Here is a 13,087-nt window from a genome sequence, read left to right as displayed (position 1 = left end):
CAGCCTTTCTCAATTCACTTTAAGCTGTAATGCACTGAAGTAGTATTTCTCAAAAATTAGTTTGCATCAGAATCACTTGGAGTATCTGTTAAGCCACCCCAGAGTTTCTGATTCAGTAGGTCTGGGACAGGGCTAAGAATTTCCATTTTGTAGAAGTTCCCAAGTGATGTTGCTGCTACCGGTTGAAGAAGACGCATTCCTTAAGACATTTGTTGCTGATAATAAATTAAGTTTTTTCCTAAGCATCCAGGATGGTACTATTTATATACTATCCTTGGGGAAATTGAGAAAATACTTAGTAATTTTCTCTGTTCTGTGGTTAAAATGAGGAATCCAGTTCAAAAAGACTGGTTTAGAATTATCTAATTTGTGTGGTGAAAATGGGCATGTTCTTTAGTAATCTTCAACATTTAGCAGAAGCAAGAAGAACTACAATTCTGCAGCCTGTGGAAGGAAAACCACATTCACAAAAAGATACACAAAATGAAAAGGCAGAGGACTTTGTACCAGATGAAGGAACAAGATAAAACCCCAGAAAAACAACGAAATGAAGTGGAGATAGGCAATTCCAGAAAAAGAATTCAGAGTAATGAGAGTGAAGATGATCCAGGACCTCATAAAGAATGGGGGCAAAGATCGAGAAGATGCAAGAAATGTTTAACAAAGACCTAGAAGAATTAAAGAACAAACAAACAGAAATGAACAATACAGTAACTGAAATGAAAACTACATTAGAAGGAATCAATAGCAGAATAACAGGCAGAAGAACAGATAAGTGACCTGGAAGACAGAATAGTGGAATTCACTGCTGCGGAACAGAATAAAGAAAAAAGAATGGAAAGAAATGAAGACAGCCTACGAGACCTCTGGGGCAACGTTAAACACAACAGCATTCTCATCATACGGGTCCCAGAGGAGAAGAGAGAGAGAAAGGATCCGAGAAAGTATTTGGAGAGATTACAGTCGAAAACTTCCCTAATAAGGGAAAGGAAATAGCCACCCAATCCAGGAAACGCAGAGTCCCAGGCAGGATAAACCCAAGGAGAAACACACCAAGACACACAGTAATCAAATTGACAAAAATTAAAGGCAAAGAAAAATTATTAAAAGCAACAAGGGAAAAACGGCAAATAACATACAAGGGAACTCCCATAAGGTTAACAGCTGATTTCTCAGTAGAAACTCTACAAGCCAGAAGGGAGTGCCATGATATATTTAAAGTGATGAAAGGGAAGAATCTACAACCAAGGTTACTCTACCCAGCAAGTATCTCATTCATATTGGACAGAGAAATCAGAAGCTTTACAGACAAGCAAAAGCTAAGAGAATTCAACACCACTAAACCAGCTCTACAACAAATGCTAAAGGAACTTCTCTAAGTGGGAAATGCGAGTAGAAAAGGACCTACAAAAACAAACCCATGGGCTTCCCTGGTGGCGCAATGGTTGAGAGTCCGCCTGCCGATGCAGGAGACACGGGTTCGTGACCTGGTCCGGGAAGATCCCACATGCCGCGGAGCGGCTAGGCCCGTGAGCCATGGCTGCTAGGCCTGCGCACCCGGAGCCTGTGTTCCGCAACGGGAGAGGCCACAACAGTGAGAGGCCCACGTACTGCAAAGAAAAACAAAAAAAAAACATAACAATCAACAAAATGGTAATAGGAACATACATATCGATAATTAGCTTAAACATGAATGGATTAAATACTCCAACCAAAAGACACAAGCTTGCTGAATGAATACAAAAACAAGACCCAAATATATGCTGTCTATAAGAGACCCACTTCAGACCTAAGGACACATACAGACTGAAAGTAAGGGAATGGAAAAAGATATTCCATGCAAATGGAAATCAAAAGAAAGCTGGAGTAGCAATACTCATATCAGGTAAAATAGACTTTAAAGTAAAGAATGTTACAAGAGACAAGGAAGGGCACTACATAATGATCAAGGGATCAATCCAAGAAGAATATTTAACAATTGTAAACATATATGCACCCAAAATAGGAGCACTTCAGTACATAAGGCAACTGCTAACAGCTATAAGAGAGGAAATCAACGGTAGCGCAGTAATAGTGGGGGAATTTAACACCTTACTTTTTTTTTTTTTTTTAAATTTATTTATTTATTTGTTTTTATTTTTGGCTGTGCTGGGTCCCCGCCGCTGTGCGCGGGACCCCTCCAGTCGTGGCGAGCGGGGGCCACCCCTCACTGCAGTGCGCGGACCTCCCACCGCCATGGCCTCTCCCGCTGCAGAGCACGGGCTCCAGGCGCGCGGGCCTCAGCAGTTGTGGTGCACGGTCCCAGCCGCCCCGCGGCATGCGGGATCCCCCCGGGCCAGGGCCCGAACCCATGTCCCCCGCATCGGCAGGCAGACCCCCAACCACTGAGCCACCAGGGAAGCCCTTAACACCTTACTTTAACCAATGGAGAAATCATCGAAACAGAAAATTAATAAGGAAACACAATAGAAGCAGATAGATTTAATTGATATTTATATCAGTTAAATGACACAATAGACCAGATAGATTTAATTGATATTTATAGGACATTCCATCCAAAAGCAGCCGACTGTACTTTCTTCTCAAGTGCACACGGAACATTCTCCGGGATAGATTACATCTTGAGTCACAAATCAAGCCTCAGTAAATTTAAGAAAATTGAAATCATATCAAGCATCTTTTCTGACGACAATGCTATGAGATTAGAAATCATTTATAGGGGAAAAAAGTGTAAAAAACACAAACACATGGAGGCTAAACAATATGTTACTAAATAACCAAGAGATCAGTGAAGACATCAAAGAGGAAATCAAAAAATACCTGGAGACAAATTACAACGAAAACACAACGATACAAAACCTATGGGATGCAGCAAAAGCAGTTCTAAGAGGGAAGTTTATAGCAGTACAAGCCTACCTCAAGAGACAAGAAAAATCTCAAACAATCTAACCGTACATCTAAAGGAACTAGAGAAAGAAGAACAAACAAAACCCAAAGTTAGCAGAAGGAAAGAAATCGTAAAGATCAGAGCAGAAATTAATGATATAGGACAAAGAAAACATTATCAAAGATCAATATAACTAAAAGCTGTTTCTTTGAGAAGATAAAACTGCTGAACCTTTAGCCAGACTCATTAAGAAAAAGAGGGAGAGGACTCAAATCAATAAAATTAGAAATGAAAAAGGAGAAGTTACAACAGACACAGCAGAAATACAGAGCATCCTAAGAGACTACTACAAGCAACTCTATGCCAATAAAATGGACAACCTGGAAGAAATGGACAAATTCTTAGAAAGGTATCATCTTCCAAGACTGAACCAGGAAGAAATAGAAAATATGAACAGACCAATCACAAGTAATGAAATTGTGATTAAAAATCTTCCAACAGGGCTTCCCTAGTGGAGCAGTGGTTGAGAGTCCACCTGCCAATTCTGGGGACACGGGTTCGTGCCCCGGTCTGGGAAGATCCCACATGCTGTGGAGTCGCTGGGCCTGTGAGCCATGGCTGCTGAGCCTGCGCGTCTGGAGCCTGTGCTCGGCAATGGGAGAGGCCACAGCAGTGAGAGGTCCGCGTACCGCAAAAAAAAAAAAAGTCTTCCAACAAAAGTCCGTGACCCGATGGCTTCACAGGTGAATTCTATCAAACATTTAGAGCAGAGCCAACACCCATCCTTCTCAAACTCTTCCAAAACATTGCGGAGGAAGGAACACACCCAAACTCATTTCAATGAGGCCACCATCACCCTGATACCAAAACCAGACAAAGATACTACAAAAAAAGAAAATTACAGATCAATATCACTGATGAACATAGATGCAAAAATCCTCAACAAAATACTAGCAAACAGAATCCAACAACACATTAAAAGGATCATACACCATGATGAAGTGGGATTTATTCCAGGGATGCAAGGATTCTTCAATATACGCAAATCAATCAATGTGATACACCGTATTAACAAATTGAAGAATAAAAACCATATGATCATCTTAAAAAATAATCTTCAACTTTTAAAATAGTTCACTACTATGCTATTTCACTATTGTATTCAGAAATATTTGTATATTAAGTGGTCAAGTAATTTTTTAACAAATGCTAAGAGTCCTTTTTGGTTAGGTAGATACCATTTTCTAGATAAATATTTGCTTTATAAACACATTTAGAGGCATGAATATTATGTATATGAAGCAAAAAATTTTCCCTTTTCAGAATGTTATAGAATGATTTTTTAATTTTCTTTCATTTTTTATTGAAGTATAGGTGCTGTACAATATTATATAAGTTACAGGTGTACAATTTTATGTTAATTACAGGTATACAGTATTATACGTTACAGGTGTACAATATAGTGATACACAATTTTTAAAGGTTATATTCCATTTATACTTACAAAATAATATATATTTATTATTATTATAAAGTATTGGCTGTATTCCCCATGTTGTACAGTATATCCTTGTAGCTTATTTTATAGTTGATAATTTGTACCTCTTACAGCCCATCCCTATATTGCCTCTCCCTCCTTCTTTCTCCCCACTGCTCACCACTAGTTTGTTGTCTTTGTCTGTGAGTCTGCTTCTTTTTTGTTGTATTCTCTAGTTTTATTTTTTAGATTTCATGTTTAAGTGCTATCATACATAGTATTTGTCTTTCTTTATCTGACATATCACTTAGCATAATGCCCTCCAAGTAATTTTATGCTTTCTTGAAAATAAAGGATATTTGCTTGATGGTATCTTGTTTTTAGAATTGCACAGAAAGGAAGTTTCACATGTTACTTTATCACTTTATTTTAAGTTTGTGTCTATAGAAATGGATAGAAAGTAAGTCAGTAGATAAAGCTGACCAGAAGGATATGTCAACAACACGGGCAATACGAAAAAAACTAAGCCAATTAAGGGCAATTTGAGGTGTCTTAAGAAATAGAATGACTCATTTGTTGTTAAAAAAAAAAAAAAAAAAAAGGGTAGGCAGATATATAATTATAAATTTCTAAGACTTAATTATATGATTAAGATAAAAATCTAGATTATTTTTAGCTTCAGTAGTTTCCATGTTTTATTCAGAAAACCTCTATTTTGGTTTGTTCTTAACTGGGATATCTTCCTATTTTGAATTTCAGGGCAGCAGCAATGACTCTCCGCACGGTATTATTGTCATTGCAAGCACTACTGGCAGCTGCAGAACCAGATGATCCACAAGATGCAGTAGTAGCAAATCAGGTAAGGTAGCTGCTTTTGAACGACTTTCTTGTACTTACCTATGAGTGTTTACTTTAGTGGTTTGCAGTGGTTAGAACAGAAGCATACGTCTATTGAAAGTAAATTTGGAAATGGTTTCCTTTCTTGCTGTGAGATTATTGTATCAGATGTAATAGTGAAAACCTAATTTTGTGATTTTTTTTAACACAGTAGTTTGTTTATATGGTAGATGCTTTTTTCCTAACATATTATGAAGTTTTCAAAAACACAATGTTGAAAGAATTACACAGTGAATACCCACATATCTACCTACCATCTTGATTCTATGATTAACATTTTACTTCATGTGCTTTATCATGTGTGTATCCATTTGTCTGTCTCTTAATTCAGTGATGATCCTTCCCTCATGATAATGTTAATCAGCTCCAACTGTGGCACTGAGTAGTTGCATGGTGAAGGTTATCAAAAACCTTGTAATTGCCAAATGGAATAAATATTTTTCAGTTGTGATCTTTGATTTCCAAGGCAGAGGTTAGCAAATTACTGCCAGATTGACTGTTTATGTAAATAATGTTTTATTGGAACATAGCCACCCTCATTTGTTTACAGCTACAAGTGGCAGAATTGAATAATTATGACAGAGACAGTATTGTCTGAAAGCCTGAATAATTATTTTCTGGTCCTTTAAGAAAGTTTGCCAACCCACACTCTAAACCAGTGGTTCCCAACCATTTTGGAACCAGGGACTGGTTTCGTTGAAGACAATTTTTCTTCGGACCGGTGGTGGGGGGTGGGGTGGAGATGGTTCAGGCGGTGATGCGAGCGATGGGGAGCGGCAGGTGCAGCTTTGCTCGCTCGCTGCTCACCTCCTGCTGTGTGGACCGGTTCCTAACAGGCCGAGGATCGGTACTGGTCCGCAGCCTGGGGGTTGGGGACCCCTGCTCTAAACCAGTAGGATTTATTGAGCCTTGTGTGTTTTTTTTTTTTTTTTTTTTTTTTTTGCGGTATGCGGGCCTCTCACTGTTGTGGCCTCTCCCGTTGCGGTGCACAGGCTCTGGTCGCGCAGGCTCAGCGGCCATGGCTCACAGGCCCAGCCACTCCGTGGCATGTGGGATCTTCCCGGACCAGGGCACGAACCCATGTGCCCTGCATCGGCAGGCAGACTCTCAACCACTGCGCCACCAGGGAAGCCCTGTTATTTTTGTTTTTTAACCCAGAAATTTTTTTTTCTTGACTTCTGAGATACTATTCTCTTTTCCCATCTTCGTAGTTGTGGTTGTTCCCTCCTACTTCCTACAGTTGTTTCTCTTCTTTCTCCACTCTGCCGCCCTGCGTTTTTGTCCCCAACCTGCGATTGAATCCGTGCCCCCTGCAGTGGAAGTGTGGAGTCCTAATTACTGGACCACCAAGGAATTACCTCTCCTCCCTTTTAAATATACTTTCTCAGTTCTTACACTGTTTCTTTCACTTTCCATTTTATACGCTCACTTGGACGATCATATCCATGCTGATATTACCACCTGTATGTTGATAACGATATTCAGGCTTGACCTCTGTCCTGAGCCCAAGAGCCTGTTTGGAAGTGGAGAGCTCTATATGAATATTCCATGGGTACCTTAGTACAGCATTCCCAAAACTGAATGCAGAATCTTAAACCTGTGAACCTGTTCATCGTTCTGTAATATAATCAGCTTATTTATATATCCCAGTCACAGGCTTGGAGTACTTCTCTATGTCTCCTTCTCTCTCGTATCCCAGTATCTCTCTGTCGTAATACTTCTCTGATTGACTTAATTCACATGTTTAAAAATTTCTCATTTTACTGCTCTGATGGAGCTCCCTACCTCAGCCTCTTCTTCCCCTCATATTCTGCACTGATAGCAGTTAGCTTTATAAAGTGTAAATCTTATTTCACTTTACTGTTAAAAACCTATTAGTAGCTTTACTATCACCTACTTGATAAGTCCAAATTGTTTAGTTTGAAGAGTTCCTCCATGATTTGAACTGTCTGTAAACCCAGTTTCATCTCCTAAATTCTTACTGTTCTTCAAACTCACGCTGTTCAAGATGGTATCATTCCTACATGTCATTTCACCCAGTCTGCCATTTTCCCTCTGCCTAAGAAAACATTTCCTCTTAGAAACTTCTTCCTTTCCTTTGAAAAGTTCGTCACTCCTTATGTTGTATATATCCTTGTTAATGTGTTCTACTATTATTTGCCTTAGAGTGCTTAGAATTATGGTTTAACGTGTTATATATGTGCTATTGGTTCATTTTCGATAGTCAGAAACATGGCTTGAGTTCGAGCTTTGATTTCCTATTGAGTTCTGAGCCTCAAAGGTTGAGGTTGGACTCAGTTTTCTTCTAACTCTGTTCAGTAGTTTGACTTATTTCCTTTTAATAATGGTGGAAACTAGATTTATCATTTTAATGTATAGAAATATTTAATGTGTATAAAACATCTTAAGAAATATTAAAGTGAATTTAATATTTTAAATTTATACTTGGCTTTATTAATTAATGGTAGTCCCAGAATATTTGAGAATAAATTTACTTCTTTCCAATGCTTATGGAAAATCTTACCTTTTGAAAAGTACTCTATGGTGAGTTCATAATCATCTCAAAACATGTGCTGTAAGTTAGGACTTTGCATATGGGGTTTTCTTAAATCCCTGTACACTAATACAGCTCTAGCAAAACAGCAAAGTCAAGTTGTATTCTAGCCTGAGCTATGATTGATACAGAAGTTGGTTACATTTATTAATGTCCACATAATTTTAGAAGCTAGTAATTCTGTTTATCTCTGTAATGTTTGCCACTGCACAGTGTTTAGAGACAACTCTAATAACTCCATTTAGTATTAGTTTTCTGCTACTTTGTTGAAATTGGGGATTAAAGTTGATAAACGTTACTTTTGTTTTTCTTTCCTCAGTGTAACTTGTGAATCACAGCTTCAGGTTAAACAGTCTTTTCTTGAGTGACATAGTATGTTTGCAGTGGAAAGTGAATCAGTCACATTTTAAAAATTGAATCTACATTTATTTACATTTTACTTAGAAAAATCAGGTTTTTAGGCAATTAGGACATGAGTTAACTATATTGAATATTATAACTGCATTGTCATGCCAATCAATTTTTTTCCCCCATATAGTACAAACAAAATCCCGAAATGTTCAAACAGACAGCTCGACTTTGGGCACATGTGTATGCTGGAGCACCAGTTTCTAGTCCAGAATACACCAAAAAAATAGAAAACCTATGTGCTATGGGCTTTGATAGGGTAAGTACATAAAGGCATGTTGATTTTTACTTATTCATTAAATTATTGCTGCAAATCCTTGGCTGACAAAAGTGGCTCAAAAAAATACCCTAAATCTAATTTTGATAAGCAAACTTTGTTATTAAAACCAGTGATCTTTCTTTTTTTTTTTGGCTGATTCCAGTCATTGCTTTTAGAAGCTTCTTTTTATGAAGTGCAAGGTAACTTAAAAATGAAAAAACAAGGTGTGGTTTCTTAATATAAAGACAGTGGGTGATGCAGTATTTTAAAAATATTTCCTTGAGATTTTATTTATTTATTTATTTTGTCCCCTTTTCTTTTCTACAGAATGCAGTAATAGTGGCCTTGTCTTCAAAATCTTGGGATGTAGAGACTGCAACAGAATTGCTTCTGAGTAACTGAGACATAGAGCTGCTGATATAGTCAAGCTTGCCCCTTCTTGAGGAGCATCAACATCTGTTATTTTTAGGATTCTGCGTAGATTTCTTTTAAACTGGCATTCTTGCCTAATGATGTTATCTAGGCACCATTGGAGACTGAAAAAAATCTCTGCTCTGTAAATAAAGCTAATTAAACGTCTCTGTAAATTTAAAAAGGGGAAATACTTTAATTTTTTTCTTACTTAATAGTGTAAAAATTCTTTGAGCTAAGCTAAAACCATGGAAAAAACATGCTACTTTAGTGTTTAGCAGTGTACCAAGACTAGCAAGAGTTTGCTTCAGGATTTTGTTGAATAATTAAGATAATATTTTGAGTGTGTCAGGGCCATTCAAATCGTTGGTGTTGCATCACAGCTACCTTAACTGTTTTTAACATGGATCCTCTGTGCCTGTGAATTTACTTGCATGCTTGTACTTGACTTCTTAGGATGGGTAGCTGAAAAGACCACCATTTTAAGCATTTGAGAATTCTTAAATATGAGATTATTCAGAATTGAAGATGGTGACCTATTCAGAGCCTTTTTGTCCTTGTCAGCAGACTGGGACACCATATCTGTTTTTCCCCTCTTACCACACACAGCTAATATTCTAATAGTAAATTTCTCTCTTTGGTGGGGAAATGTGCTGAGGGACAGTATCCCTTGCTCCATTTTTAGGTTGTCCATTTGGAATGTTTTGTCACAATTCTTCACTCTTAGAACTTTCATATATAAGTAATAATGTAAAAACGGAGCTGCCAGTTTCGTTTCTCTTGCAAAAACAGTAAAAACTTGATGTTGCAGTATTCCCAGATTTAATGAAAGAACCCAGCTTAATTTTTCAGTGAATTTAACATCTATTTTTAAACTGATGAAATTTTTCTTTGACAACTTGCAAGGGTGAAATCAACTGTTGGCAGTTTTTTAAGCCTAATTTTGGCTTTATAAGAGATTGCTTTATCAGATCCTTTAAAAGTCACTCTTGTGTGCATTTCCCCCAATTGACACATGAAAGCTGTGTTGGTGTTTTACTGTACATACTTCAGATGCACATAGGAATAGAAGTGTGTTATAAATCTAGCTTTCTTTATGATGTTTCTGATAATATGAGAATTGAAAACTTTACCTTCTCTTGTACATAGTCAGACTTTCTATACGTATTAAACTTACATTTCATTCTAAGTTCAAAAGTTTGAAAATTATTAGTTTTGCAAGCTCAAACACTAATGTGACCATTTTATGAAGGGTGAAATGGATTTGTGTAGGCTGTTCTATACGTAGAAACACAGTTATTATTACATATTCAGGACCAATGCAAAAATAACAAAAATGTAATGGAATCAGAGTGAATTAAAGTAAGGCTGTATACTGAAAGTCATATTATAAAAGGTTTGCTTTCTTCAAGTGTTACTTATCCTAAATTATAATGGTTAAGTGTTTGGAAAATAGTTTTGAACCATAAATTCAGCATAATTTCATTTGACTTCTCAATAATCTTAGAAGCAATAAAAGAACCATTATTAAATATATTGTAATGTTAAGATGTGGAGGTTCTTCCAACAACTTGTAAGGCTTTCCTAATCAATAGTAAACTCTTGTAGTTGATTTTATTGCATACTAAACACAAGTTGCTGTTTTTTTCCCCTATATGTTTGCTTAAGTATAAATTTCTTTATACAATCACCTCCTTTTGTTGTAGTTTAGTTACTTTCTAAAGATGCCAAAGGAAACAAGATTTTTCTTTATTTATTTTAAATAGCTAAAACCATGTACTTTTCTTTATATTTTTGAAGTAAGGTTGGAATTGTGTGAAAATGTGGACAGTTTTGTTCCATTGTTGGTTAGAATTAATTTTTATTTTTAGTGGCGGGTGGCTTGGTAATATTAGTAATATTTGGATTATTTTAAATATCAGACACCTCTACCCAGTTTACTCTCTGCCTATTTTATCAGGGTATATTTAATTGTCCTGTGGTTTGACAAATGAGAGAGAAAGAACTGAGAATTTACTAAGGGTCAAGCATTATATACTTTGCTCTTGGAGGCAGCTATACCTTGCCTATGACTTTTATGCACATTAGCCCCTTAGGGTTTACTCATCTAACTACAGTTCAACATCCCCAATGCCCAGGAAATTGAAAAGTACAATATTTTGTATGAGAGGTTCTTCATAATGAATTTTTCATTTCTAAAATTTACCTCATTTACATTTAATGTGATAATCTCTTTCTTTTTCTGGTACATTTCCTACTGTCGCCTTCTGTTGTTTTGTTTGTTTGTTTTTGTTTTTTTCCTATTTTTCTACAGGTAGATTTATTTCCCAAACATAGAAATAAAGGCAGTTGCTCTTTTCTGTGGTCTTATATATGTTCGGAAAAAGAACATTAAAAGTGCAGGTCTAGGGAAGAGGTACCCTGATGGAAATTATTTTTATAATTCTCAATCATTTGTGATTTGTCAGTTGTGAAGGCCTCAAAAATTATGGTAAAAAATATAAATAGTTTTATCCCATTTAGGGCAGACAGATTTGCTACAAGTCACTGATACTCCTATAGGCTTTTACTGTAATCAGGTCTGTTTCCTGAGTATGTGCCTGACCTTTAAAAGAACAAATAATTAGTTATGTAGTATTTCAGTACAGATGACTAAATGAATGAGTAGCAATTTGTGACCCAAATAAGTATACGGTAAGATATATAAATATTTGAGAAACTGGTACTAAATCAGATGCTCTGTGTTGGCTCCCCCAAATGTTTGGAATTGTGACTATGATTTACTTAAACACATAACACGTTCAAGTATATATGTGTGTGTTTGTATTCTGACCATTTTGCTTCTGAGGAGAGTTATCTATGGAATGAAATACATAATTTTTCTTTTTTTGGAAGTATTTCACGTTTGTGATTGCTGGTGGTGCTTAAAACTATGCAAAATAATTTTAAAGTATAAGAAAAAATTGGCAGATAAAGTGGATATTGCTTATTTATGCACTACAGAATGCAGCATATCGTATTACTGCTGCTTTGTAAGTTTATCAATGTGAAAAGCAGTTCTTGGCTCTAAGTGTATGCCTGATTTGAGCTTTTAAAACTCTACCATAGGGATATAATAATGTTCCACGATCCTTGTTAGCACAGGAAACAAAAACTTCTTTTTTTTTTTTTTTTTTTGGTGTTTTAAAGATGGATTTGGGCTTGGAAGAGTTGGAGCCAGGTATACTCTTGTACCTAGATGGAAACAATGTTTGGATAGGAAAAGGAAGCTGTTTACAGTTAACGTGATTTCATGGAGTTTTACAAAATGATGTTGTATTTAATCACTTTTTCTAGTTCAAGAAATTTCAATTCCAGGGTACAAACCATTGATTTTAAAAATTTGCATTTCCATTCTTTTAGTACCAGTTAAAAATAAATGCTTAACATCAGCTATTTGCCGTCACTTGGGGAATAAGGTAACTTTAAGTATTTACTGATAAATAGCCTTTCTTCAAGTGTGACTTTTCTGCCGTGTCTACATATATGTCACATATTCTGTTTGCACTGTTGCAATATGGATCAAAAATCTTGTGGCATAAGGGTAGGGGAATGTCAGTATCTCACTTGTCCCATTTGTTCTGTTACTGCTCTGTTGGACTGATCTACCCTCATAAACCTGTGATCATCACCTAAATGTAAGTTGTGAATGTGTCACCTTTTGCTTGGTTATTTCAACCAAGCATTGAATATATACATATATATGTATATATTCAATGCTGCTGTATGTAATCAGATGTGGCACAGTTTATCGGTTTGGTCCTAGGGGGTGAGTGGATTCATATCATTTGCACTGTGCTGTTAAATGATCCTTGTGTGCTTGCTGTTACCTACTTTTTACAGGCATCATAATAAAAGCTAGACTATTTCTTTGGGGGGAAAGAGACTTATTTAATGTAATTTAAAGACTTTTCCAATAGAAAATGAAATACTATTGAAAATAATATCTATTTTTTAGCTTTCAGCAATTGATGGTGCTTTGTTGTGGTGTCTGCTGGAAGTCTACTGCCATTATAGGGATTTTCATTAACTTCACTGAGAAAGAATCTTGCTTGTTAGCTTCTCTAGATCTCTATTCTAAACAATCTGTTAGTGATGATAAATTCTATAGGAGGATCTATTCTGAGCCGTTAACTTCCTGTAAGGGGAAAATTG

At 36.4% G+C, this 13,087-nt stretch overlaps 1 protein-coding gene across 3 annotated transcripts in view; it reads left to right on the top strand.

Moving 5' to 3' along the window:
- The window catches only part of UBE2K (ubiquitin conjugating enzyme E2 K), an 81,569-nt gene extending 68,760 nt beyond the window's left edge, over positions 1 to 12,809 (top strand). For 2 of the 3 annotated variants that reach the window (XM_027103129.1, XM_027103130.1), the window contains 3 exons: positions 5,124 to 5,223; positions 8,354 to 8,482; positions 8,810 to 12,809. In XM_027103129.1, the coding sequence (XP_026958930.1) occupies positions 5,124 to 5,223; positions 8,354 to 8,482; positions 8,810 to 8,884 (304 nt within the window). In that variant the 3' untranslated portion in view covers positions 8,885 to 12,809. The remainder of the gene's footprint in view (positions 1 to 5,123; positions 5,224 to 8,353; positions 8,483 to 8,809) is intronic. The other variant, XM_027103131.1, reaches the window with a different exon arrangement.
- The last annotated feature ends 278 nt before the right edge of the window (positions 12,810 to 13,087 follow it).

This window comes from Aethalodelphis obliquidens, unplaced genomic scaffold (assembly GCF_003676395.1).
Source record: "Aethalodelphis obliquidens isolate GAN/ISIS:26980383/991018 unplaced genomic scaffold, ASM367639v1 scaffold6, whole genome shotgun sequence".
NCBI lineage: Eukaryota > Metazoa > Chordata > Mammalia > Artiodactyla > Delphinidae > Aethalodelphis > Aethalodelphis obliquidens.
The sequence above is the reverse complement of the archived record's forward strand: the minus strand, read 5'-3'. Positions and strand labels throughout refer to the sequence as shown.